At 53.7% G+C, this 24,823-nt stretch overlaps 7 protein-coding genes across 7 annotated transcripts; 3 read left to right on the top strand and 4 right to left on the bottom strand.

The window, feature by feature from the left end:
• Positions 1 to 1,268: 1,268 nt before the first annotated feature.
• On the top strand, positions 1,269 to 2,252 carry ColSpa_10894 (uncharacterized protein; the record flags this gene model as incomplete). Its single annotated transcript, XM_049277106.1, has 2 exons — positions 1,269 to 1,570; positions 1,652 to 2,252. The coding sequence occupies 2 exons, from the start codon at positions 1,269 to 1,271 to the stop codon at positions 2,250 to 2,252; spliced, it is 903 nt and encodes a 300-aa protein (XP_049133063.1).
• Positions 2,253 to 2,584: 332 nt separating this feature from the next.
• ColSpa_10893 (uncharacterized protein) lies at positions 2,585 to 3,763 on the bottom strand (the record flags this gene model as incomplete). Its single annotated transcript, XM_049277105.1, has 1 exon — positions 2,585 to 3,763. One exon carries the CDS (start codon positions 3,761 to 3,763, stop codon positions 2,585 to 2,587), a length of 1,179 nt encoding a protein of 392 aa, XP_049133062.1.
• A 1,875-nt stretch (positions 3,764 to 5,638) lies between these two features.
• On the bottom strand, positions 5,639 to 6,497 carry ColSpa_10892 (protein saf1; the record flags this gene model as incomplete). Its single annotated transcript, XM_049277104.1, has 2 exons — positions 5,639 to 6,354; positions 6,425 to 6,497. The coding sequence occupies 2 exons, from the start codon at positions 6,495 to 6,497 to the stop codon at positions 5,639 to 5,641; spliced, it is 789 nt and encodes a 262-aa protein (XP_049133061.1).
• A 602-nt stretch (positions 6,498 to 7,099) lies between these two features.
• On the top strand, positions 7,100 to 9,164 carry ColSpa_10891 (serine/threonine-protein kinase SKY1; the record flags this gene model as incomplete). The annotated part of the gene is made up of 3 exons (XM_049277103.1): positions 7,100 to 7,664; positions 7,713 to 8,751; positions 8,804 to 9,164. The coding sequence occupies 3 exons, from the start codon at positions 7,100 to 7,102 to the stop codon at positions 9,162 to 9,164; spliced, it is 1,965 nt and encodes a 654-aa protein (XP_049133060.1).
• Positions 9,165 to 11,061: 1,897 nt separating this feature from the next.
• Positions 11,062 to 11,935, top strand: ColSpa_10890 (uncharacterized protein; the record flags this gene model as incomplete). The annotated part of the gene is made up of 2 exons (XM_049277102.1): positions 11,062 to 11,243; positions 11,368 to 11,935. The coding sequence occupies 2 exons, from the start codon at positions 11,062 to 11,064 to the stop codon at positions 11,933 to 11,935; spliced, it is 750 nt and encodes a 249-aa protein (XP_049133059.1).
• A 5,515-nt stretch (positions 11,936 to 17,450) lies between these two features.
• ColSpa_10889 (uncharacterized protein) lies at positions 17,451 to 17,699 on the bottom strand (the record flags this gene model as incomplete). The annotated part of the gene is made up of 1 exon (XM_049277101.1): positions 17,451 to 17,699. The coding sequence occupies one exon, from the start codon at positions 17,697 to 17,699 to the stop codon at positions 17,451 to 17,453; it is 249 nt and encodes an 82-aa protein (XP_049133058.1).
• Positions 17,700 to 19,631: 1,932 nt separating this feature from the next.
• On the bottom strand, positions 19,632 to 19,919 carry ColSpa_10888 (uncharacterized protein; the record flags this gene model as incomplete). The annotated part of the gene is made up of 1 exon (XM_049277100.1): positions 19,632 to 19,919. The coding sequence occupies one exon, from the start codon at positions 19,917 to 19,919 to the stop codon at positions 19,632 to 19,634; it is 288 nt and encodes a 95-aa protein (XP_049133057.1).
• Between the last annotated feature and the right edge of the window lie 4,904 nt (positions 19,920 to 24,823).

Here is a 24,823-nt window from a genome sequence, read left to right as displayed (position 1 = left end):
ATGCGTTTACCCCGTACCTGAGGGCCTATCGCAAAGGCAGGCTCAAAAACAAAAGCTCAGCTCCGTGTCGAGGGCGCACGAGAACAGTCAACGGGTCCTGGAACTGCTCCGAGCGAGTCGAGACGGCGCTTCCCAAGACATTTTGAAGCAACTGCAACACTCGGAGCACCTTGATGAGGCAATCCAGTCGATAGCTGACGCCAGTCTGCTACTTCCAAAAATCAATGACCATAGAGGTAGGTACTCCCACAGTTCGCGGTTGTACATGAGATCTGTGACGTTCTAGTTGTTGACATGATGGCATTCTAGAAGGTTCAGGAGAGCTCCCGTATCAACCGGAGGAATCAAATTACGAGCCGAGAACTCGACCTCTGACAGCAAGGTACGTTGTATCGTGGTAGTTACGAATCTCACCCAATCACACTGACTCCTGACCGACTTAGTTCCGGTGGATCAGCCAAAGACCAGTCAGTCGGTAATTCTGACACAGAACAAGTTCTACCTGTCTCGCGCTGGACAATCGTTTCGCAAGATAATAAGCTGATGACATACCTTGTTGATCTTTTTTGGACTTGGGATGGCACTCTATCTCATCTTGTGGATCGGGAGCTCTTCATTGGTGATTTAAGCGTCGCTGGACCAAACTTCTCTACGGGCCAGCATCGGGGGTTCTGCTCGCCTTTCCTTGTCAACGCGATTCTCGCCGTGGCTTGTGTGCGTCCTTCTGTTATTTCTCCACGCCCTCTACCTTTTACTCTCGCTCTTGATGCTGACCATTGTATCCAACGATTACAGTTACACGCAACGAGAAAACAACCTGACTCTTTCCCAGGGGACATTGTTACACTTGGCCACAGCTTCGCCAGCCATGCCTTCAAGCTTCTTGATTCAGAAAAGTGCGTGAGCTCGTTGACCCTGCTGCAGGGCGCAGCTGTCCTTTGGCTCTTCGCCAGCAACGAAGGCTCTCGAGCGTCCCGCGCGCAGTGCGCGAGCATCAGGGACTTACTCCAACACACCTGGTTGGCACTCGGTCTCGAGACTGGCGGCTCCGCACTCTTCAGATTTTCCGGAAAGGACGACGCTCACGATGTCAGAATCTGGCAGGCAGTTTCCCACATAACGTGGGGATTTTACTGCTTCTTTGCGTACGTGTTCACTCACTCGATCGGTTGATCGGCAAAACATTGCGGCTGACGATGTGTTTTTTCCTTTACAGGAAAATGGCCATGCTATTCTCTCCAGAAATTCTGGTCTCGAGACCGCTCATAATGAAGACCTTTGAAGACCTGGAACCCCAGCAAGGCTCTGGCTCACCAGCTTCGGTCTCCTCCGCCGGCGAAGACAGTGTTACGAACAATGCATCGTACCAGTTGCAGGTATTTAGTGCAAAATGCTCCCTTTGTGAAATTACGGATCAATTCGTGTCCGGGTTCGTGAAGAACGATCAAATCTCGCTTCTAGACAGTGGGCATTGCACAGCGCTTTACAACAAGCTCCTTTGTTGGAAGCTGTCACTTCCAGATCAGCTCATGACCAGCAACAGTGTCTCACCATCCGTTTTGTTGCTCCAGTAAGTCACCTCTTACCCCTGCCATCCGATCCCGAGAAGAAAACTCGACAGAAACTCTAACTGACACTATTCCTTAACCAGAGCAACATACGATTTTGTGGCTCTAAAGCTCCTGTTCAGCTACACGAGTCACGCCGGCACCGACCTCTTTGACGGCCGCAACGCCGCCTCGCTCCAGGTTCTCCATGCGAGCTCCATGATGACGAACCTCTGGATCTACCGCGGCATCTACACCATCAAGCACGAATACTGGGCCGCCGAGTACTGCTCCTTCGTCGCCCTCGCTCTACTCCCCCGCCTAGAAACCGACACCTCGACCCCCGCCATACAAGATATCATCGGCCGCGCGTGCTGCGTCCTCAATGAGATGGCGCGCGCTGGTGTCTCGGGCCGCGCGCAGGAGCTGCTTGCGGGCGTCGAAGAGCGTGCAAGGGCGTTGAAGATGCGGGTGCCGTCGTACGGACGGAAATCGGCGACGCACGAGAGTGCTACGCCCATGGTTCTGGTACGCGGAGTGCATGTTTTTGACGGTGCGAATGGCGGCATGCTAGACACCGCGAATGGATCGCATAATGTCAGGTTCGGGCAGACTATTGAATACGTTCAACCGGAGAGTCTCGGCGGGAGACAAGACGGAGGAAATGGGGGTGACGATGTGTTTGTGTATCGACCGCCTTGGTGAGGAATCTCATTTTTCCATTATCTTTTCGTCATGACTTAAGAAGGTTGTTGGAGTTACCTTGGAATTTGTTCCTTGCCCGCAAAATTGGAGTTTAAGACTGGCCTGGACTGTAACGGTCTTGGGCTCATCATATAAGACGGTTCATAGCGATGAAGAATTGTGTTTTCAACATGCTTCGATTTAACCCATGGTATCAAAGAGCACCGCGGAATGAAGCAAAGAACACGTGAAGAATACCTCCCAACCTCGTTTCGCCAATGCGCCAGACTTATGACCCGTATCTCCCCCTCTCCCCCAATCTACACTCATAATCTTGAGAGACGCCGTCTGCCTTATGCTGCGAGTTTCCGAGGATCGACTTCCTCCCCTTGTATCCAAATTCTCTTGATATTGCGTGTTGCACTAATGTCTTCCAGAGGATTGCCCTCAACGAGCACGAGGTCGGCCCTGAGACCGCCCCGGACGATACCTCGATCGCTGAGCCGGAACGCTTTTGCCGCCACACACGTCGCCGAGCGCAGCACGTCGAGCCGCGACATGCCGGCCTCGACAAGCAGACGCAGTTCTTCGTGCAGGCTCTCGCCAAAAGGGATCTGGGCTCCGGGTATCAAGTTCGCTGTCGTGCCGGCGCAAATGGTGACGCCGGCGTCGTGTAGCGTGCGCACACTAGCCGTCGCGTTGCCATAGTCGCTGCCCGCCGTGGCGCCCGGGTCGGTGTACTGTCTCGAGCCGGTGTCGGCCGAGTTGTTGTCGTGGTCCCCTTCCACATCGTCCGCGCCATCAGCACCATCAACATCGCGGCGCTGCGACGGGATGCCGGACGGACGGTCCCTGTGGCCGGTGTCGGTGGTGGTCGCGGTCGACTTTGAAGAGTTCTCGCCCGGCGCGCGTCTCCGCATCATGCCGAGCGTGGGCACAAAGATCTTGCCTTGGGCGGCCATCTCACGTGCCATGGCGGGGTCGAGGGCCGCATCGAGGGGTGCGTGGGCGAAGACGTCGAACCCGGCGCGCATGGCGCGTTCATAGGATGCCTTTCCGGCGGTACGGGCAATCGTGAGCTTGCCATGGGCGTGAGCGGCGTCAACAATGGTCTTGAGAATCTCGTCCGTGAGCGCGTAGAGGTCGACGACGACTTTGATGAAGTCTGCGCGGTCTGGGCCGCTCGATCTCGCAGAAACAAAGTTCACTGCGTCTTCGCGCGTGCGAATGACAGACTCGCCAGGGCTGTCGTACAGTTGCGGTTGGTAGTCTTTGGCGGGAGCGGCCTCGGTGCCAGAGGTCAGGAAGGTGGGCAGACCCGTCCGGCCGGCAGCATAGACTCGCAGGGCCTGGCATTGCTGGGTGTTGCTGCTCAAGTCGATAACGGTGGTGACTCCGTGACTCGCAAAGGTGCCGAGAGCAGCATTTGCGCCCTTGATGTTGGCATAAACATCAATAAAGCCGGGCAGAAGTGAGCAGCCACGGCCGTCAACAACATAATCAGACGTTTTGGCCTCGGAGCCGTCAGCCATGGGGTCTTGAATGTTGCCAGCGGATCGAGTGAATACGACATTCCCAACGTCACGAATCACCTCGCTATCGAAGACGCGAACATTTTTGATAAATATTTTAGTCATAGCTCCCCGCGTCGCGATCTCGATGAAGGTGTACGTGTACCGTGCTTCTAGTGTTATACTCCAGGGGTGAGAGGTGCTCTAGCTTGAGGGTGTGGTTTCGGATTCGGCTGCAGAACTATTGTTGCCTTTGGTAGTTGACGCAGATATACAGGTGGGTAATTCGACCAGAAACTCGATCTCCTGTCTTGACATTGCACACTAGGGCGGGCGAATACAGGAATACAGTGACGAATTCCCCAGAGCGCTTAGGATCGCCGCTACTGCTCAGACACATGCGGCACCAACAAGTCAACAACGACACGGCAGAAATGTTCCACAATGACAAGCAATGAGGTCATTGCAGCAATCCAACGGAGCACGGATTGTTCGCCGATAACAAGATTCCAAGCTTTTAGTGGAATCACGACCTCATTTTGCCTGAGAGGTTGGGGACATTGGCTTGCGCAGGGCCGTGCTGAGATATATTATGTTCGGAGGGGGTTCCGTTCATGAATGGAATCAAACTTGGAGTTAGAATCCGGTATGAACTCGACAGGGGAGGTCTGTAACGGTGCTCAAACGACTAACACGGTTCAATATCTGTCGACGTCAGATGTTGGTCATATTGATTCTGTGAAAAAGTCGAAGATAGGTCCGGTGAGCCAATGGGAACATCAAGTTGTTCGGAGCCCTCTCCTTGAACTCTGACCAGTAAAGAGGCCGTATCTGTATATTGTCGAGTTGCAACGTCCGTATCGTAGTCGATACTCGCCGTTTTCGCCAAGATCCTAATTGGATGGAAACCTGCATTCAACTTCTACATGTCACCTGTCACAAGGCGCCGCCTTACGTCGTTAGATGCGGTCATGGTCGGGCTTATACTTCCACTGAGGGGTCTAAAGTCTCGACATGTACCCATACTTGATCCACAGAGATGTAATTGTGGAGATATTGGAGCGGAAGTCCCTCCGGTCTCTGGTAGCTCTGAAAACCGCAACAGCTCCCTGTGGTCCTTGTAAGAAGTGCTGGTGCTCCGCTATGGTTGTCATTGTTCTCCTTGTGTCTATGGCCTCTTCTTTGCTATTACCACGCTCTAGCAGGTCACTGTTTTTGCATCTCCACCAGCTGCATTGTCGCAGTTTTTACCAAGTCAAAAAGCTGCTATGCTGGCCTGAGTGCTTGGAATCTAAAAACCGAGTAAAGCGCGCCGTATTCTCACACTTTATTTCAAACAGCCCATGAGGCTGTTTAATGTGGCTGCTTATGTCCTCCTTGCCCTCTCCAAGAGTGGATTGGCTTCTGACGAAGCCTGATAAGCCGGCAGACCCAAAGGAGCAGGCAACCCCACACCACTATTGGGAGGCTCAGACGACGGATTGTCGGCCATGCCGTTGGCGCCCTCGTAATGTTGAGATTCGCTTGAAACTCAAACCTGGGTAATCGCTGCGTTGACAGCCGTGTGCGTCAGCAATTCGGATGCTCTCCGTGTCCTTTTACAGCTTGTCACGCCAAAAGCGGACGCCTTCATTACGCAATTTAGCTCTGATGTAAAGAACTTGACGGGTTGCGCAGCAGTCCGGAAAACATGAGAGAGGACATCAAACAGACTGCCAGGCGGAAGCACTGTCTATGTTCGCCCAATTCCGTGTGTTGCGCGCAAAGTTGCGAGAAAACCTCGTGCTATAGGATACGAGTGGGTTGTAAGCCGTTCAGTCTCCCTGCCATGCTTTTCGGGCCTGTATTGACGGCACAATGTGGCTGATGAAGTTCAGATGCGCAGCTGGTACCGTATCAAACATCGTCATCGTCAGCGTCTTCGACCATAGCCTTCCTGGGTGCAGCGGTTTCGGTTGCGTCGATCGAGGTTACCGCTTTCAAGTACCCCTCTTGTTCAAGCCTATCCGCTTCCTCAGGCTCCATTAGACCGCCCTGACCCTTGCCCTTATCCATCTTGATTTTGACGGCAGTAGGCACGAATGCAGATACCGCCTCCTTGGTCAAGTTTCGAACCATGGGCTTGGCCTCGTACACAGTCTTCGGTTCTGGCGCCACAAGCTTCTCTTCCTTCTCCTCTGATTTCTGATTTTCAGCCTGCTCAGCTTGCCGACGAGCTCGTCTCTTGGCGTACCACTTGTCCATCACTTCCTTTGGAATCGGTGGTGGGGTGTCTCGTGGCATAGGAATACTCTTGACGTCACCGGGAACATCCTCGTCGCTTGTCAATTCATCGTCGTCCCGCCGTCGCTTCCCAAGGACGCCTCTTGAGGAGTCACCATCGCGGCTGAAGCCTCCGTGTCCAAATGATGGGGCTTTATCGCCCAGTGCTTCGCGCGCCTTCTTCACTGCACGCAGCTCCTTCTCGAGACCTTCGAGAACTTGTTCTTCGTGGCGAGAAAGCTTGCCGCCTCCTGTTGTGATGGCCTTGAGATCGTCTATTTGTTTCTGAATTCGTTCGGGATTTCGACGAGCAAGCTTCTCATTGCGACGGGATTGGACTTCAGCCTTGCCTAGATGGTTGATGCGTCAGTAGAGATGCCATCAATAAGAGCATGCGCATATTCCGGGGCCGGAGCGTACCCTTCTTGATTGCTTTAGCTTTGTCAGCCTTGCGCTGGGCTTGCACCGGATTGATGTTGCGTTCCTTCGGCATATTGAGATGTTGGACTGGGATGGTAGGATTTAGGGTGGGTTCGAGGTCGTTGTCGAAAGTTGATGTCGGCAGGAAAGAAGCTTTGGACATCAGAAGCCAAGACCCACTGCCCCGAGAGCTTGTTGACCTGCATAATCAAGATGTCTTATCGTATCACGTGAAGATTTCAATTAACACGGCCTGATAGTTGCCCCTGCAACATTGTTGACTTGATGCCCCGCATTACCCAATAACACTGTCTCTTTGTTCCCTGGCTTCCCCCTAAAACACACCAGTGTCCACCCGGGCAGCGATCGACTGTGCATGGTTACCGTCAACCCTTCTTGGCCAGGTCCATAGATCTTGGTCCGTCTCCATCCATCGCCCTGTATTTCAGCCCAAGCCAAACCCCACGGCGGAGAAGATAACAACAAAATAAGCCGTGCTGGTCATCCTCTATCACAAGCACACAACTTTATTCATATCTTGCAGCTGTTTCGACCTTTTCGAGTTTCTCCTCAGGAGCCCCTCACCAGCTGGTTGTTTTCTCGTTTCGCTTTTCGCCCCCGTCACCTCTCGTCTCTCAATCCATCTCAGCCTGTCTGTTTGGCACTTTCGCAACGATGTCGGGCTTCATGGCCAACCTATTCCCAGGAGGGACCAGAGACACCCATACATCGTCGCGACCAGAGACACCTACGAGAAACAGCTTCGTCAATCCATCCAACACGCCCCAGGGCAGCCCCAGCAAGAGAACTGTTCCCCCCGGAGCCCACGAACTGCCTGACGCATTCGACAGTGCGCTCAAGCTGAGCAGTCCCGTCCTCGAAAGACCCAGACTCGATCGTCCGTTGAGCGTGATCAATACCCCACAGTCCGCCGGAAGGGGCAATGAAAACAGCCCGAACGTGGACGATAGCGTGTTGCACAAGGGAGCCACCTCCAGCGGCAGTCCATTGAAAAAGTCCCACGGACAGGAGAACACTCCTCCCGCTTCGCGCTTGGGAGGCAACGACTCCCCTTACCAGCAAAGCCATGCTGCCATCTCTCGCCACGAGTTGTATCAACCTAGAGAGAAAGCAGTGACCCCCAGAAACAAGTTTAACACCCAAAGAGCTCTGACGCCCGAAGAGCTGGAGATTTTGCAACGTCCGAATGTTCGAAGACTAGTCAACGTGACGCAGCTCTGTATGTTCAATTTCTGGATCTTGCCGTCGCCCAACTGACCAAGAATAGACTTTCTTGACTACTATTTCGACCTCCTGACCTACGTCGGCTCCAGACAGAGCCGTTTGACTGCGTTCCAGTCGGAAATTCCGCCTCCGCCCGAAACTGACGAAGCGACATATAATCAGATGTGGCAGAAGTACAAGGGCCGAGAGCGTGCCAACCTCAGAAAGAGACGCGTAAGACTTCGCCAGGGTGACTTCCAGATCCTGACGCAAGTTGGACAGGGGGGCTACGGCCAGGTGTTTCTCGCCCAGAAGAAGGACACTCGCGAGGTTTGCGCCCTGAAGGTGATGAGCAAAAAACTGCTCTTCAAGCTGGACGAGGTGCGCCACGTCTTGACAGAGCGCGACATCCTTACTACTGCCAAGAGTGATTGGTTGGTCCGGCTGCTTTACTCATTTCAGGATGACAAGAGTATCTATCTTGCCATGGAGTATGTGCCCGGTGGAGATTTCCGGACCTTGTTGAATAACACTGGCGTTCTGAGCAACCGCCATGCGAGGTTCTATATTGCCGAGATGTTCTGCTCTGTCGATGCCCTTCACCAGCTAGGCTACATTCACAGAGACTTGAAGCCGGAAAACTTCCTTGTGGACTCCACTGGACACGTCAAGCTCACTGACTTTGGATTGGCAGCCGGCATGCTCGCCCCGGCTAAGATAGAGTCCATGCGGGTTCGACTCGAGAAGGCTTCAGAGACATCAGTGCCGTTCGGAAAGCCTATGGACAAGCGAACTGTGGCGGAGCGACGCGAGGGATACCAAACGATGCGGGCAAAGGACATGAACTACGCCAAGTCCATCGTTGGCTCGCCTGACTACATGGCGCCCGAAGTTCTGCGAGGAGACGAGTACGACTACACTGTGGATTACTGGAGTTTGGGCTGCATGCTGTTCGAGGCACTGACGGGATTCCCTCCTTTTGCTGGTTCCACTCCCGACGAGACTTGGCGGAACTTGAAGCACTGGAAAGAAGTTCTCAAGCGGCCTGTCTGGGAGGACCCTAACTACTTCCTCAGCAACCGCACATGGAACTTCATTACTACGTAAGTGACTGCCCAGGGGTTGTACATTACATTTACTAACTATGGTCTCTAGCTGCATCAATTCCCGGTCCAAGCGCTTCTCAAATATCAAAGAAATCCTTGAGCACCACTACTTCGCTGAGGTTGACTGGGACACCCTGCGGAGTACAAAGGCTCCATTCGTGCCTGAGCTCGATTCGGAGACTGATGCAGGATACTTTGATGACTTCACCAACGAGGCCGACATGGCCAAGTATAAGGAGGTGCATGACAAGCAGCAGGCCTTAGAGACTATGGCGGATCGTGATGACGAGATGGGCAAGAGTCTCTTCGTCGGCTTCACATTCCGCCACCGCAAGACCACGGACGACGGCAGCCCGCGCAAACCGATACCATTCAAGGAGGAGGAGGACGCCTTCGGCACGATGCTGTAGAGCACGCCCGTGTGGCGAAGAACGGAATGGCAGTGGTTTTATCAGCGGGGCTACCGCTGAGTTTGGAGTCGAAGGATTCCATTCATGATGATGATGAGATAGACGTCATAGGAGGAGAACACTGCGGTGTTGGGGACCGCAGGCTACTTGTATGAGTTTGGGACTGGACTACCCTGCAGCAACGGCATGTTTGAGATGAGATTTTGGACTTTCTTTTTGCGCTGGAGTTTGCAAGAGGATGGGATTAGGATGATGGGCATGCTGCATAGCATTAAGCAAGCAGGGTCCTTCTGTCGGTTGGGATTAATCTTAGAGGGTGGGACGGCGTTGCAGACGGCCGACCATCCGACACACGTGGGACTAGAGACGATGGAGACACGCAGAAAATTGACCTCTTTTTTTCCTTTCCAAATCTGTGAGCCTTCCCCGACTTAGCGGTGTCAGCCAACTGTCCGCGTCATCTGTTGAGGCTGGCGCGAAACCCCGTCAGAGTACCTACCTTAGCTTCGACGGAAGTGGCCAGCCTTGCCCCTCGGAAAGACGGCAGCTAGCCAACGATCTTGTGCCTGTTTGTCACGGCGGCTGGGTTGGTGGTGGATGGGGCTTGATCAGCCCGAGCCCAGCAGCAGGATAAGCACATATTCTGAAACAAATCGAATAAGTCTCCGGTCTAACTCGGCGATCAGGTCCTCGGCGCCCAGACAGTGATCACTTGCTGACAATGTTTCGTTTCGTTCCTTTTATTCCGACTTGAGGAGCGGCATGATCCCGATGACCTGGTTGCGAGTTGCATCAGCTGAAGCGGGGGACGCACCAGCACCAGCATCAGCGCACACATTGGGACGAGGCGACGCGCATACATCAGAGAAGAGACTCAGCACCGGTTGAAAATTTCAGCGCCTCTGCGCAGCAAAAGAGATGAGTGCCAAAGGCATCAGGGATCCTTCTTTCGAGTTACCCGAGGGACCGAGCCAATGCGGTTGAAACGGAGGTTGGTGTTGATTGGCTTGGACTGCGATGGATCGCCGGCCGACACTAGGGGCTCCCGCTACGGCCGGTGTTCCCCAAACCCCATCCCGGACTCCTGCCTGTCGTGTCACATCACCAATGCCTTGTCGACGCTGCCCCGTTGAGCTAAGGTAAGCATACAATGCCGACGAGCCACTAGACTTGTCCGACTGCCGCAGGCTAAGGGCTGACTCTGGGCAGGCTTCTTGTCGGGCAACGCCGCGCTATTCTCTCTTTCTCTGTCTTCTTGTGACACTGGCCCGGGGACCCTGCCATGCAGGGCCGCACGGTGGCTTTGAGTCGAGGGGGTCGATGGACTGGGCGGCCTGCACGATGAGCTGCGCCGGAATTGTAAGCAGGCAGGCTGCGGGAGGGAGGGACAAGACTCTGAGTGCTGCGCTGAACCAGCTGCGTGGCTATCTGATGGATCTGCGGAGGGCTCAAAGAGTCCACGCGATGTCCGTGACCTGGGGGCGGTTCCCTTACCAAGGAGACGAAGGGGGCACCAAGACACCATGTCATTGCTTTTTGCCCTACGACGGGCCCTACGGCTGTTCGGGACCGAAGCTCTGTCTTCCCACCCCAGTCTACAGCAGTAGGATCACCGGAGACGTCGGTGGGTGGAAAGGTGCGTGTGAGGCGAAGAGGCGGTCATGTCGTTCGCAGAATATAAAGGGAAGCCGTTCGAGCTTCGAACCATCTGTTGTTTGGCTTTTGATTCGAACCATCAGCTCGGGACGCATCTTCCTTTTCGTCGCAACATCCATCCAACCTACTAGTCTCTTCACTCGAACCGCCGCATATTTCCTGCAAGACTCACTGCAGTCGAAGAATCGCAATCTACCGCAAGGTACATCACACACAACACCAAAAAGCAAAAAACAACAAGATGAGGGCCACCATTGTCGCTGCTGCCCTGGCTCAGGGCGCTGCTGCCGTCGCCGCCCCCAACGGACCCGGCAACGGAAACTGGGCCCCGGTAACGGCGCTGGCTTCGGTGGGTTCGGATACGGCGGTGGATGGGGCGGTTTCGGCCCTGGCGGTTTCGGCAACGGGGTTGCCCAGTGCGCTGTAAGTCCCATGTTTTACACTTTCCCATCATCGCAACATTTTGTCCCATCTTCTCCAAGTCTCCCATTTCCCCGAAACTCCTTTTGTCATTAACGGTTAACTGACACACCCACTCCCCACAGAGCTCCTGCTTCTCCTCTCACTTCGCAACTGCCACCCCTACCCCTCAAGCCTTCTGCACCGACGCCCCGCAATTGAACGACTGCGTTAGCTCCGCCTGCACCACCGACTCGGCTGCCCTGGCATCTTACACCTCCGTCTCCTCCTCCGTATGTAACGCTTTCACCTCCTGCTCCAGCACGAGCACCTTCACCTACAGCGGCGGTTGGTGGGGCGGCGCCTCCAAGACGGACGCTGCCGTCACCATCACCGGATGCCCCGTTGACGGTTGGTGGGGCCCCGGCGGCGCGTGGGGCGGTATGGGCCCCGGCTGGGCCTACAAGACCGAGACTGTCACCCTTACCCGCACCATCAACGGCGTTGCCACCACGGGACCCGCCACCGTCGCCCAGGCCGTCTCGGGCAGCAGCACGCTGTTCACGACCTTCACTGGTGCGTTCGCCGCTCAGGAGACGAGTGGCTCTTCCGGTTCGGGCTCGCAGAACGCGGCTGCTGGCGGCGACTCCAACCGCGCTGTCAAGGTTGCTGGCGCCGCCTTGGGCGCGGTTGTTGCCGTTGTCGGACTGATGTAAACGAATTGCATCAAGACTGGCGATTTCTACCTTGAACCTGTATACCTTTATCCCCCTTCCCCTTTGTGTATTTTACAAACGGGATTTGCAAAAATGACGCGGAGAAAATAAGGGGCCATGATTTGGGGTAAACTGTGGGGCAAGGATCTGTTTTGATTTCGACTTCACTCCTTAATGGGCTGGAGTACATGGGGTGAAGGGATGTGAATAGGGCTGGATACCTTTTGTGTTAACGTGTTTGATGACGAGACGTCTCTGACATGAGATGAACACAGTCTTTACTTATGATCTAGTATAGTCACGGCCGGATACAATGAATGGAAATTGATTTTTCTGAATGATATGATGTCAGTCAATGATGCTTTTGCGGCCCATCTCTTCTCCCATTGAGAGGGGAGCAGTAAGGCTCGTGATGCCGTCTGTCTGAGAATTTGACTGCTGATACATGACGGGCAGCAAAGAATGAATCACAACGGACTAAGATTGCTGCCACCCCCCTTGGCAGGAAACTTTCGTCAGACTAAACAACTTATCAAGCTCAGAAGGTGGTTGCGAGCCTGGTAGCACGTCATGAAAGCTTAGCTTATATAACTTCTCCACAAGCATACCAAGTATAAAGAATGATACACCTACCGCAACTTGTGAGAATCAGACGTCACCAAGGGCGAGACATGTGAAGGGTGGAGCCAAGGCTTCTTGCTTGGGTTTGGACCACATTCAGCAAAACTCGAAAATCACACAAAGTCACACCACCTCCTCGGACACCATTACAACAGGCAGGAGCCCTCAAACTTTCCTTCACAGAGACCCCCGTTGCTGTGGGGATGGCCGTCAACAATCACGCCCCACTTCCGTCCCGGGACTCGAGGTGAAGTTACCGGATGAAATCACAACAGGCAGACGCGAACCACCCGCGCTCCTTCCTCCTATTGCTTCCATCTGGTACACAACGCTAGTCTGAGTACCTTTATGGTCCCAAGAAGCGCGTGAGACCCCTCTTGGCCAACAAATCTTCTCGAAGCTGTCGCCAACACAGAAGGCGGCCCCTGGGCGTAGGGGTTCAGGTCAAACTGTGGGTTGTGGCAGGTCGCCAAGGTCGATTGTTCGAATCCCCCTCTAGTCGTCAATCCCGAATTTTCGATTCCGCCTTGATAGCCTACTCGACGACAGGCTTGCGATGATCAGCTTTCCCGGCATGTGCACCAGAGATGTAGCTCCCACCCGTAGGAGTGAACTCTTTTGACTTTTCGGTCATGTTTATTTTGCAACTGTGTGTTCTGTCAACGTACAGTCTTCCCTCGTCAACAGCATTGTTCGTTGGTTTGAGCGTGTTGTTGGAAGGTTGGCTGCTAGGTAAACCTGACTGTCTATATGTAATCAGTCTACGCTGTTATCTGCCTATCTTGATTATCTGACAGGTAGGTTGTCACGTGGTTATGTCGGCTTTATTTAGGAGGTGTCTGAAATACAAGCCGGAGAGTAGTGATTCAAGCGAAAAAATCCCGAAATAGGATCTTGATTGGCATGGCTGCGGGCTTGTGTAGGTGAACATAGATCACCTTGGCTACTTTGGCCAGAGACGATTATTAGCTCTGACGGGCAGCACATTCACATCATTCAACGAGTTCCAACGGATAACCCAGATTGATGGACTTCATCGTCGGCCGCTCCTCTGCTTTCATCAGTTGGGCTTTAGCAGATCTCCAAATGATTAGGTCTGAAGGCACAACCATCCCTTGCCCTCGGCCTTTTTGCTGATATTGAGGGGTTTTTGTATTTCAGTTCCACGGCCAATAATACTATTTCTCTCGGCATTGTTTATGAATGATTTCCCCAGACCGAAGTTATCTAGTTCACTGGCATCTTTCTATCATGCTGGTAATAGTTTGGATCACCTAATCATCTGTTGAATAGTTTGACTCTTTGTACTTCACACCCAAAAAGCTCAAAGTGAATCACCTATGCCACGATTATTTACGTGAGACTTTCCGAGCAACATTCCGGTGCGACATGTTCAGACATACAGGAGCTTGGTATACAACAACCCTACCGCCTCAGTAGCAACACTTCTACGAAAACACTGCAGACACGAGTACCGTGGTAACACATAAAAGCCCCAATGTAGTGATTCAATGGTAATTTTGCGTTGTAGAAACACTCCAGTCACCATCCAGTGGTGGAAGTCAGCCCTTCGAGCTGCGTAACTCGATGCGCCCGTCGCAAATCCAACGCTGATATGGACTGCATATCAGTCCAACAATTTGCATATCATTCAAACGTTCCTCCAGTCCTTTTCACGGATCCCGTTGATTCATACTGCCGCTGCCTCATCAAGCCGCCATCGCCTTGCGACCTCGCGTGCTCGCGCTCTTACTACTGAATAATTTTCGCGACACAACACACTGCAAAGAGGCTGGTGTGGCCAATTCCAATTCGAGGAAACACACCATTCGATCACTCAAAATGACCCGTTGCTAGTGAAGTAGTTCTTCTAGGAGAAGCACTTTGGAGTTTAGCCAGTGCTAGATTCAGGACTGTGTTAGCTTCTAGTTGAAATATGAACTCAGCACTAGGCTTGAGTAACACAGATCAGATGAACACAGTCTTACAGAATCACAGGTTGCTTTCTGGTTATATCTCCCTCCCTACCCAATCAAGTCTTCAGGTTTCGCCTTGAGAAGTGACTGACAACCCCGAAGTCAAATTCCTTGACAAACGCCACAGCAGCTACGCGTTGGATCTAATCGTTAAACCATCCTCACCCACGCATGGAAAACCTCGAACTAATAACCCCAACACGCCCATTGCCTGTTATTCAAGACTGGCCCGCTCCAGTTCCGTCTTTTCTGTTTGCCCTCAAAATCCAAGCAAGTCAACAGTCACGCTCACGCTCACGCGTCACCAGGATCGAAGAACCCGGGTTGGTGGTAATCGTAATAGCATAGATGGCAAGTGTGAAGCGTTGTATCTAAGGTAGTAAAGTCGATAGGAGGCCCGAAGCTTAGACTTCGTGGCTCTCCCTGCAATCATGACGCGAAAGGTTTGCGTGTAAAAGCTGACGCTGCTCCCCAATGACACGACATGTATTCGCCGCCAGGGTAGCCTAAATCCTTCAACTATGAGCCTCTTCTGATCCAATTCAGGCCATGTATCGCCTACCTGGTTAAATTGCCAGCGCCGGACACTCGTCCTGAAACGCCCTGAGGACATTGTTTCTGCAAGTGACATGTACTCGATCAATTTCCTTACAATGGGCGCTGGGCCCGGAAACATTAACAATCAACAGTCGATTTCAGTACGATTTACAGATCACTGTGTCTTTTGTAATATTTCAAACCACCCAGCACACCCTTCTTCGCCTGAAGAATGATCCTACTGTTGGGCAAGGAACGGAGCAAAGCTTCCAGCGCGTATGGATGCCTCGTCGATGATCTATTCATATATCACATTGGTTTCCTCCTGTCCATAGAGTTTCCACGCGAAACAAAATGGACTGGAAAGAAGGTTAAAGCCATACACCCGAGAGAGAAAGTCTATACAGCTTTCAGAACACGGCAGACAATTCCACGGCGGCAGACGCCTCTTAATCCCACCGAGATCCCCCCAAAAAGCCGCGCGGACTTTCTTTCTCTCTGCGAATGCCCGTCGTGCGAGAACACAGTTGACTTTACTCTCGCGCACAGCGCTCAAACTCCTACCCAGCTGCACTGTAGATACGGGGCATCCGTCTGCCCGCGGCTCGTCGGCTCGCGCCAAGCTATAGATCATCCAAGCATGGGGTGCGGAAGGGCAGCCCCTGATACTTCCCGTGACACCATCAGACCCGATACAGCCACACATTTAACATGACATGAGAGGCAGGCAAGGCTCTGCCTGTTCCGCCGCACCGCTATCGCATGGAAGCCACCGCCGCTCCAGGGCCGAACCCAAGTGCCGCGGACGGCTAAGCGACTCAGGAACGGACAAACAAGCGCGGAGGTCTAACTTAAACTCCGTAGCCACCGGGGGATTCTGGCACGTACGCCCGCCGAGCGGGCATGTGTTGCGAAGGCAGCCGCGGGGCCGGTCCTAGCACGGCACTCGTTGCATCGCGAACGTGCGAATGAGGAGGGGAGCGCTCACACGTCGGCTAGGGGAGGGGTAGGCAGACAGGTGTCGTGCGCCTCCTGCCGAAGCATAAACTTACGACGAACGTTCATTCTTGGGGCGTGGGCGTTGTTTTGAAAGATGCTCAGAACGGTTCATGCCCTTCCCTTACTCGGATCACGAGCACGGGTCCACCGGGGGCCCAAGACCAGATCCATTGTCTTTGGAGATTAAATTGTGACGAACCATTTAAACTTTCCGAGCCGACTGCGGTGATTTTGAAACGCAGGAGCGCCAAATCAAAGGAGAAATAGGCACCCCTATGGTCTTTTAGAGTTCTCCCACCGGGTGCGGACGTTGACTCGGAGCGTTGAGCCTCGGCGCCGTCGACAATGTCCCCGGCCACCCGCGGAACTTGGGTTTGCACTGGCGGCGATACCGGCCTCCCGCGACCCTGTTTTTGTCTGAGGAAGAAAACTACCATGTCGCAATGTGGCAGCAGCAGCAACCCCGGAGGGAGATAATGCCACAGGTGTTGTCGCCACTGGCGTGGCTACATCTATCAATTTAGGTTAGGCTGGCCAACTGCTGAGTTGAAACTCATTCTGAAAAGGGGCTCAACACGCATGTGAAAGACCGCAGCGGGTAGGGAAGCTTTGTATCCAGCCACTTTCCGTCGACAGACAAAAAAAAACCATGTTAGATAAAAATAAATAAAAATAGTGTTCACGACTGAGCTGTTGTGGGTGGTATCCTATGTGCCGATTCGACCTAACTGTGTCGCGATACCGAAGTTCGATCTTCACTGTATGCATGTCTGGGGTATGTCAGCAGAAGCGTTCCAGTGAATTGTCAGAACAAGTCGCATACAGCAACTCTCTATCGGAATAATAAGTGACTTGATTATCACATGAGAGAACAACCTTGGTCGCGTCAGAGGCCCCAACCAAAGAGAATGGTCCAAGGTGCACATTGACTCATCGGCAGTCCAATTAGCCAACTGACTTCCTGAAGAGTCAATGCGCCGCATGCTGATCGGGTCGTTGGCAAGCCTGCATGCGGCGCAAGGATGTGATGTCTTTCAGGCGCACCGTCATGTAAACATGGCAGGCGGCCCATCCCATTATCTCACGGTTAGCTCGTCAACGATCTCGATCGTCCAGTTACTACGGAAGCAGGGGACTCGGTTCTCGACACCCTGTATTGCAGGATTGAACACGACAGCACCCGGGTGCCAGACAACGCCTTGCCGCTGCCAGATGCCGGGAGACGACCGGCGAAAACATCAGCGGCAGGAAAAGTGGACCGGCCGCTCCTCCGTGACGGCGGCTGACTGATCGGGCCTCGTCGTACGACGCTTCTGGTGCGGACCAGGCCGCCTTATCCATCCCCACCGGAGAAAAGCGCCAGAAGCCTCCACTGAAAATCTTTACGTCTCAGCATCGGTCAGGTTGAAGCAAGGCGTCGGTGGGGCGGACTTAGGTCGGAAGACGTTCGGGTAGGTGGTGTTTGTCATCCTGTCAGGTCGCGTTGCGCCGTAGAAGTGACTAGCATCGCGAGAAAGGATTTTCTTCGAGCCCCCAGCGGTTAACTGCCCCTCGTGAATCATGAGGTAAGTGATGAGGTATTTGTGGACGAATTGAAACTGCTCCGTACGCAGCCCCGGATGTTGGCACATTTCGATTCTATGATAAGAGGATTCGCTGTCTTGTGGAGTTGCGATGCACTTCGTGATCGTAAAATCGATCTGTTTGACTCGCGCAGCAGTGGTCTACCTTGGCAGCGACCAACTTTTTGCTTCTCCAAACTGCCAATCCTCTGCCAATCCTTTGATCAACATTATCGCATCAGACCAACACGTGCAAACTTCGCGCGGTATGAGAATGAACTTGGCAAGCTTGTCATTGCATATCTTGGATCTGCTTCAAAACGTGACAACAGCTTTGTGCAAACAGGTCTAGGCCTGTTCTGATCTGTCCAGAGGCCCATGTGCCTCATGGCGAGACGATGCATAACCTCGACGAGCCTCAGGTGATAAACGGTCAACCTATGCCTAGTATGGACACTCAAGGCCGAAAGAGTCGAGCGCGTGTTGGTCAATGCATGCAGTTCGTTGGTGTGCTCCTGCCCGTTGTAGGAGTTGTTGCATCTCAGGAACGGCCCATTCTGAAGAAAAGAGGTTAGTCGCCTGGCCCCGGTGGTTTTGGTCCTGCCACCGAGAGTCTTCCGAGTGGCCCTGCAGACGATCTCCATTGAAATTTCAGATCCAGCCCGGAGATAGCAACGGGGAACGTCCCCACCCCTCCGAGGTTTTGCAGGTGAGGACCGGTGGCGTGACTCGAGACGCTCCTTGTTTTCGTCAAAGCACCGCTGTGCTCCGCTATCAGCCCTTCAGCCCCTTTCAAAACGTCTTGAATGAATAAGACTCCTTGGCGATCGAGATTCTGGACCGTCTAAAGGTAGAGATGACCAAGGAACAGAACTGGCAAAAACAAGGCAGGGCTCGATACGTATGGGGCCCTGTCACTGGTGTTTATCATGTCCGCGTCGTTGTTTCCCCTAAACCGTCAACCGTTATGGAGTGTTGCTGTGTTTGTTGTAACCTACCTTCCGTTTGAGTGGACCAAGGACGGCACATGTCTGGGCATGATCCATTACTAGACAGCTCCGGGATAATGGATACCGTACGGCAGTGTCCCCGACGCCGTCACCCGATGCCAAGACATATCGGCGTCCGCTGCCTTCAATCCCGTAATCCCGGTCACGGGTCGTTTCGGGCCCGGAGATCAACCAAAAGGAGTGTAATGGCGGAAAAACTCTGTTTTCTAAAGGCCCACCACAAGCCTCGGCTGAAGAGTGAACTTGCGTTTTCATCAAAATGGAGTGTGGACAGCATGATCATGCGCCCCAAATATCCACACAGAGCGGGAAGACGTGCAACCCCGGCGCGTATCAATCAACGGACGATACATAGTACCAGGTGAAGCGGAACCATCAGGTGGGGAGTTCTCGTGGAAGAAAACGAGGGCATCCATCTGGGTCGATGACCCATATGCTTCGGAGCCGCCGTCGAGTACTTGGAGTACATGATCCTCCTAGTATCGCAAAGTTACTAGTTGTCCAAGGCTAGGACTACGGGACAATGGGTGAGACAGGATACCGAAACTCGTTCAAGAAATGAACTCAAGACTTGGACCCGAGTGACGTCTTCTGTACCTCGATATCTTGTAAAGCTGGACTGCGCCCAATCCGATGTCAATATCCAGGCTGAACCCCCCCCATTTCGGCAAGCGGCTCGTCCTTTCATGGGAGGGAGTAGGCGCAGCTGGAAATCCCCCAGACCAACAATGGACGGCAACCAAGGACTATGGCGAATTAGGTATCGCGTAGCAGGACAGGTCAAAAACCGCGCCGATAGGCAATGAGGCTCCGATGCGGCCAGACGTCATGGAGAACGTGGTGGTGGAGTCGAACCTCGGCCGAAGTGGAAGTTAGGCCAAAGCCGAAGTCCGTTTGTGGGCCGAGGACGGTGGTGGTGCTGTTGATATCACAGTAGACGATCGGTAGGGCGCTCGGCGGCTGCAAGACAGCGGGTAGAGTGACCGGTGGGCTATCCGATAGCGACGGTATCCTTGTTCAAGGCCCAAAAGACAGCGGTGGATGGAAGATGGCGTAAGTCACTATTACCGTGGAAGGTGTACTGCTCTGTCCATGTCCAGATGTTCAGGTGTCCCGACGGCGGGGAAGAGAGGCGGCTGGTGTAGGTGCGCGATCTAGATTCCGGCTTCTTCCTAAGCCCCTGGAAGAAGATCCTTTCACGAATGATAAAAGGGGTCACGAGAAGGTGTTCGTCAGACGGGGACCAGGGGAACCCAAAGGCCCGGATCCCGATCCTCATGGTGGATGGAGAGGAAAGGGTTTCTAGTGTATGTTAAAGTTGTACAGGGTGAAAGCGGCGCGGCGCAGCAGGCATTGTTGTCCACCATCTCCAGGTCACAGGTTTGGAAAAAAAATAAAAATTTTACAAATAAAGAAAACAAAAAAGGGTAGGGGAGGGTTCAGGGATGGATCGCCTTCTCGGCGGTTGAGAGTGCAAGTCGGAGGCCGAAATGCCGTCTTTGTCCCCGAGAGATGGCCGCCTCAGGGGGCAGCCGTTGGCTCATGATCAGTCAAGGATCTTCGGGGATAACTTTGTGCAAAACGCAGACCAGACGGGGAGCGGGAGGCATCCGCTGGCTTGGGCTGCGCTACCCTGGCGGAGACTGATCCGAGCCAACCCTACCGTAGCCCTGCGTAACGGACTTTAGCTTGTTGACGGCACATCGTCTATGATGACAGCGGGCAAAAGGCGTAAGTCATCAAGGGGACCAGACGGATACCTACCCAGACAGGGCCATCGTTGCCCCATCGAGGGTCTGGGATGGTATCGAACGGATGGATACAACGAGATGAGCACAGCCGGGCAAGAACTTGGAGGACGTTGGAAGGCAGTGTGCCGAGAAGCGGACAGCGAAGAGAAGTCGTCGGCCGGCAGGTGTTGATCGATGTAGACCGACGAAGCCCAAGGCGATCGGGCTGTACGGGAGAAAAGATGCCGATGATCAGGCGACCTGATTTAAACCGTGGGAAGATGAACCAGAATTATGATTTTTGAGAAATGGGCACTAGGAGATGGCAGTTCATTGCCGTGGGACATGAGAACGGACACGCAGGGGAAGGAGGTACTCGATGAATACCAAATGCCCACTAAACGCTACGTACCTGCCTTGATGCTGGAGTGGTGACCAACGTATACTTCATCACCGAGTTGAGGGTTTCCATCGCGGCGCCAAGTGGACACGGCACTTGACAGCAGCGTAGCCGATTAGTCAGTCTCCTGGTGAATTTGGCTATGCCTAACGGGGACGTGGAGGAGACCGACCCACCGATATTTGGCACACAACAACACTTGCGAACGACCTTCTAGAAAAAAATCGACGGTCCATGATGATTTCACTCCGCTGGCAAAGACTGGGCGGGGGGGGGGAGAAAGGATGGGTCCGTTCGTCGGGGATATTCCGCACTCCAGACGTAGTGACTCTGTGCTCCGCAACGAGTTTTTTCGTTTTTTGTATTTGCATCGTATACCTTCTGTAGGGAGTACCGTGGGAGACGGTGGCATGCGGCTTCAAGCGTCAAAGTCGTACTATCGGAGGGGAGCGGTGATTGAATGCCTTTACTCCAAACTAGCCATCCCACTTGGTTCCGGCGATTAACTAAGCTTTTTTTCCAATCCCACTTGCGTTGTGAGATTTCTAATTCATCCCATGCTAAGTCCGATAAGGGTCGGGGACGGCGACAGCCACAGCCCGATTGAGCAGCACGGAACGGCCCAGGTGTGCGAGGGCAGATACTGCGCTTCGTTGCAGACTTGCTCTAGTTGGGATTCTCCCTGGTAAAGCCGCGATGATATCATTGTCGTGGTCGTACGTGCTAGGTGAGAGCGACTCCTCGCTACGAGGACGCTATCCCGGGCTAACCTTGATGGCTCAGTTTGCACAGAACATGACACAACGGACAAGGCCAGAAGACGCCAAACCTACTCACCACGGGTGGTGAGGTAGAGTGCAGGTTAGCATTTGGGATAGAAGGAATCATTAAACTGTCAGCAGCGAACGCGGACTTGTTATCTCCGCCCCGTGGACCTAGACCCGTCACCTCCAGGCCGGATCGGCATGAGGAAACCGAAGGTAGGTCGCAGAACAATGCCATCGTGTGCGTGCAGTCATCAAGCTGGAAGGGGGGGGGGGAAAGGCTTGTCCATACTAAGTGGCAGATGCAGATGCAGATGCAGCGTCTAGGATCCCAACTGGGGTCGTGGCATGAGTCACATTGAGGCTGTAGTGTAACATGTGTGAGTAAGTGAGTAAGATCATGCAACGAGGCAAATGAGCCCTGGAATCATCGTACATACACTACTTCGCGTTATGCTAGGTATCAATCTCTGGCAGAGTCCCGCACATCCAAACCCGACGGAAATAAGCACTGCTTACATTAGTGTTATCTCCTCCCAGCCCCACCAACCACCTCGGCAGAGCTGTGGGTTCAACAGGTGCATTCCAATTCGGTTTGGGAAGTGCATCTTCCACGTTCTACCTAGAGTGGATTGTCCGCGATACTAAACTAGTATGGTATGCATGTAGGTATGTATGTACTTCTCCGTCCAGCCAGCCAGAGAAAAGGTCGAGTTCTCACTGCTTCTGCAGCTCCACGTCGAAGACTCTAATTATGCACGAGGGGCTCTTTGGCTTGGGCAAAATCGACCTCCGTTGCTTATTGCTGGCTTTCCTGTGCGCGCGTACCGTTTCGGTCACTCGGACAATTGAGGAGGGGGGAGGCAGCAATTCGGCTTGGACACTCAATTAGAAAGTATCGCACCTCGTACTCGTACGGCGGGCGACCACAGACGCTGTTGCCATGTTTTGACCCAATCTTCAGTCACTAGGACTCTCGTCTAGGAAGCCTCGACTGCTTGGCACGCCGCCCGGAACCTGCTACGGCATGGTCCTTGACCTGAGGCTGCTTGGTATGTTGACTGCTAACCACCTGTAACAATCAATATCCTCCTTTCCCGCCAGCTACCCGGCTGTCGGTTCGAGCAATGAGGCGAGCGCTCTTTCCCTGACTTGTGCGACTACATCCTAAAGAATAGACGCCGACCTTTGTTCTTGTGTCTCGCCTTTTTATTTATTTTTACGAGGCTTGGTGCGTTGCAACCTCACCCACCATAGCTACATCACCGCTGCCACTAAGCATCGCCGACCGCCACCGCATAAATCAGACCTATATGCAGACACCGTTCTGCTCGATTCAACCTTCGAATCCCAGTTGGCCTTGCGAGCCTCTGCCCTGTGCGGTCCACCCTCAACCTCACGAGACCTCGGCCATGGTCAAACCGTCGCCGTCGACGGGCGAGCGGGCCAGAGGACGGCCTCGCAGTCTTCAATCTTGTCCGTGCTCCGCGGTTCCCCCGCGAGCCATCGGCGAATAGGCTATCATCCTCCGTTCCATCTCCCCTCATCCGCCGGGCTTCCACAGCAAGCCCCGCTCTCCGACCATTCGTGATCGCTCACGAACCATTGGCTGCGCGTGCCGCCCGTGGCGAAGCTGCCATAGTTCGCTCGACACGGAAAGAATCTGGCGGCTCTTAAGCGTCGACTTTGGATCAAAGTTTGCTGCTCGAAACTATACGCCATGACGTCTGGCGCACCCTCGGACGGTGTCACAGTATGAGATGGGTTTGAAGGTGGACGCGACCAGCCTGCACGATCCTGCCGCACAGAGTACTGCGCCGGCCACGAGTTTGAACTGAACTTCCTCACCTTGCTACCAGCTCTGCTCCAACGAACTGCCCCGGGCAACCTCGCCTAGGAGCTTCCGCAAAGTTTGTGGTCAGGCACTGCATGCCTTCTATGCAGCTCGCCGAAGCATCATGAACTTTGACCAAATGGGTAGCCACAGCTCTTGGCGTTGACCAGACTTTGGCACGCACCGACAGCATGGGATCTTCGTCATGGAGCAATTTAGGATGACACAAAAGCCACGGCATCCCACACAAGGTGTCGGCACCCGCTGACCTTAACGAGGAAGTCCCTGCATGGAAGGGAGCTCGACCTTCCCTCAACGTCTGTTCCCCGAGACCGTTTTGCAGGCAGCTGGCCCTACGCTCAAGCCCTATCAACAAGAAACGCCCTTGACTGTCGCAAACTTGAGCCTCTCCACTCAACGACCTAGGTAGGTACCGTCGTGAGTCGGGCAGAACATGAGCCGGTGGGCCCCTTTTAGGCCCTTTTGGGCCTCGACCATGATATCGAAGCATTGAAGAGCCAATGCTATTTTGGTTGCAAGGCGTCGGGCGTGGCCAGCTAGTCAACGTTTTGGGCTCAATCCAGTGGTCATAATCCGTCATGATTCATCAAACCTGGCTCCCTGTCATTTTGCTCGAATTTGGCCTTCCACCCAGGGACCAACCACGCGTATCAGCGACACCTGGCCGAGTCTAGTCTTTGGCGTCATCAATCCAATCATGCCTTGTTATGTCTGCGGTCGAGTCCAAAGCCTTACCGACACCGTTCATCATCGATGCATCTGGCCTACTGATCTTGGGTTGCTTTGTTGTTGACAATGACAGCACAGCCAAAAGTTAAGGCCCCGCTCTCGGCGCCGGCCTCATCAACACGCCGGAGACTTGGCGTGCGGGATTGCAGCTGACCCTAATCGCACCGTTGGCGGCCCCATCGAATCCCGCCGAGTGCGCAATCATGAAAATTACAGTTATGAGCACCCTGGGACAGAAGGACAAATCTCAGCACTCGACTTGGGACCGAGGTGTATTGAATTGGTGTGCTCGTAAGTTGGCGCTCGCGGCTCAACAGCAGTCACTACAGCGAGGCACACCTGCTCCTCCAAGGGGGGCAGGCATATCGTCAAGGCGCATTGGCATCAGTACGACAGCGGAAAGAGCACTACCGCGTACGGTCGAGGACGGACGAGTGGGGATGGAGAGAGTTCGGAGTTGGTTTGTCATTCTCGGTGCGAGATGTATCTTCCTTTCCTGCCATTTCGCTCCATTCCTTGGCTTTGTCACCCATGCAGAGCTTACTCATGTTGTCGGAGACTTGGCAACCTCCACAGCCGAAGTACTGTCATGTACCCATCAGTAACCAGAGCGGGCCGCTCAACCTGCCTTACCCCTTGACAGCACCATTACGAGCCTTATCCTCGCATAACCCACTTTGGTGAGGCGTCCACTCTTCTTGGTTC

This window comes from Colletotrichum spaethianum (genome assembly GCF_022836535.1).
Source record: "Colletotrichum spaethianum MAFF 239500 DNA, contig40, whole genome shotgun sequence".
Lineage (NCBI taxonomy): Eukaryota > Fungi > Ascomycota > Sordariomycetes > Glomerellales > Glomerellaceae > Colletotrichum > Colletotrichum spaethianum.
Note: the sequence above shows the minus strand (reverse complement) of the source record. Positions and strands in the feature narration are given on the sequence as shown.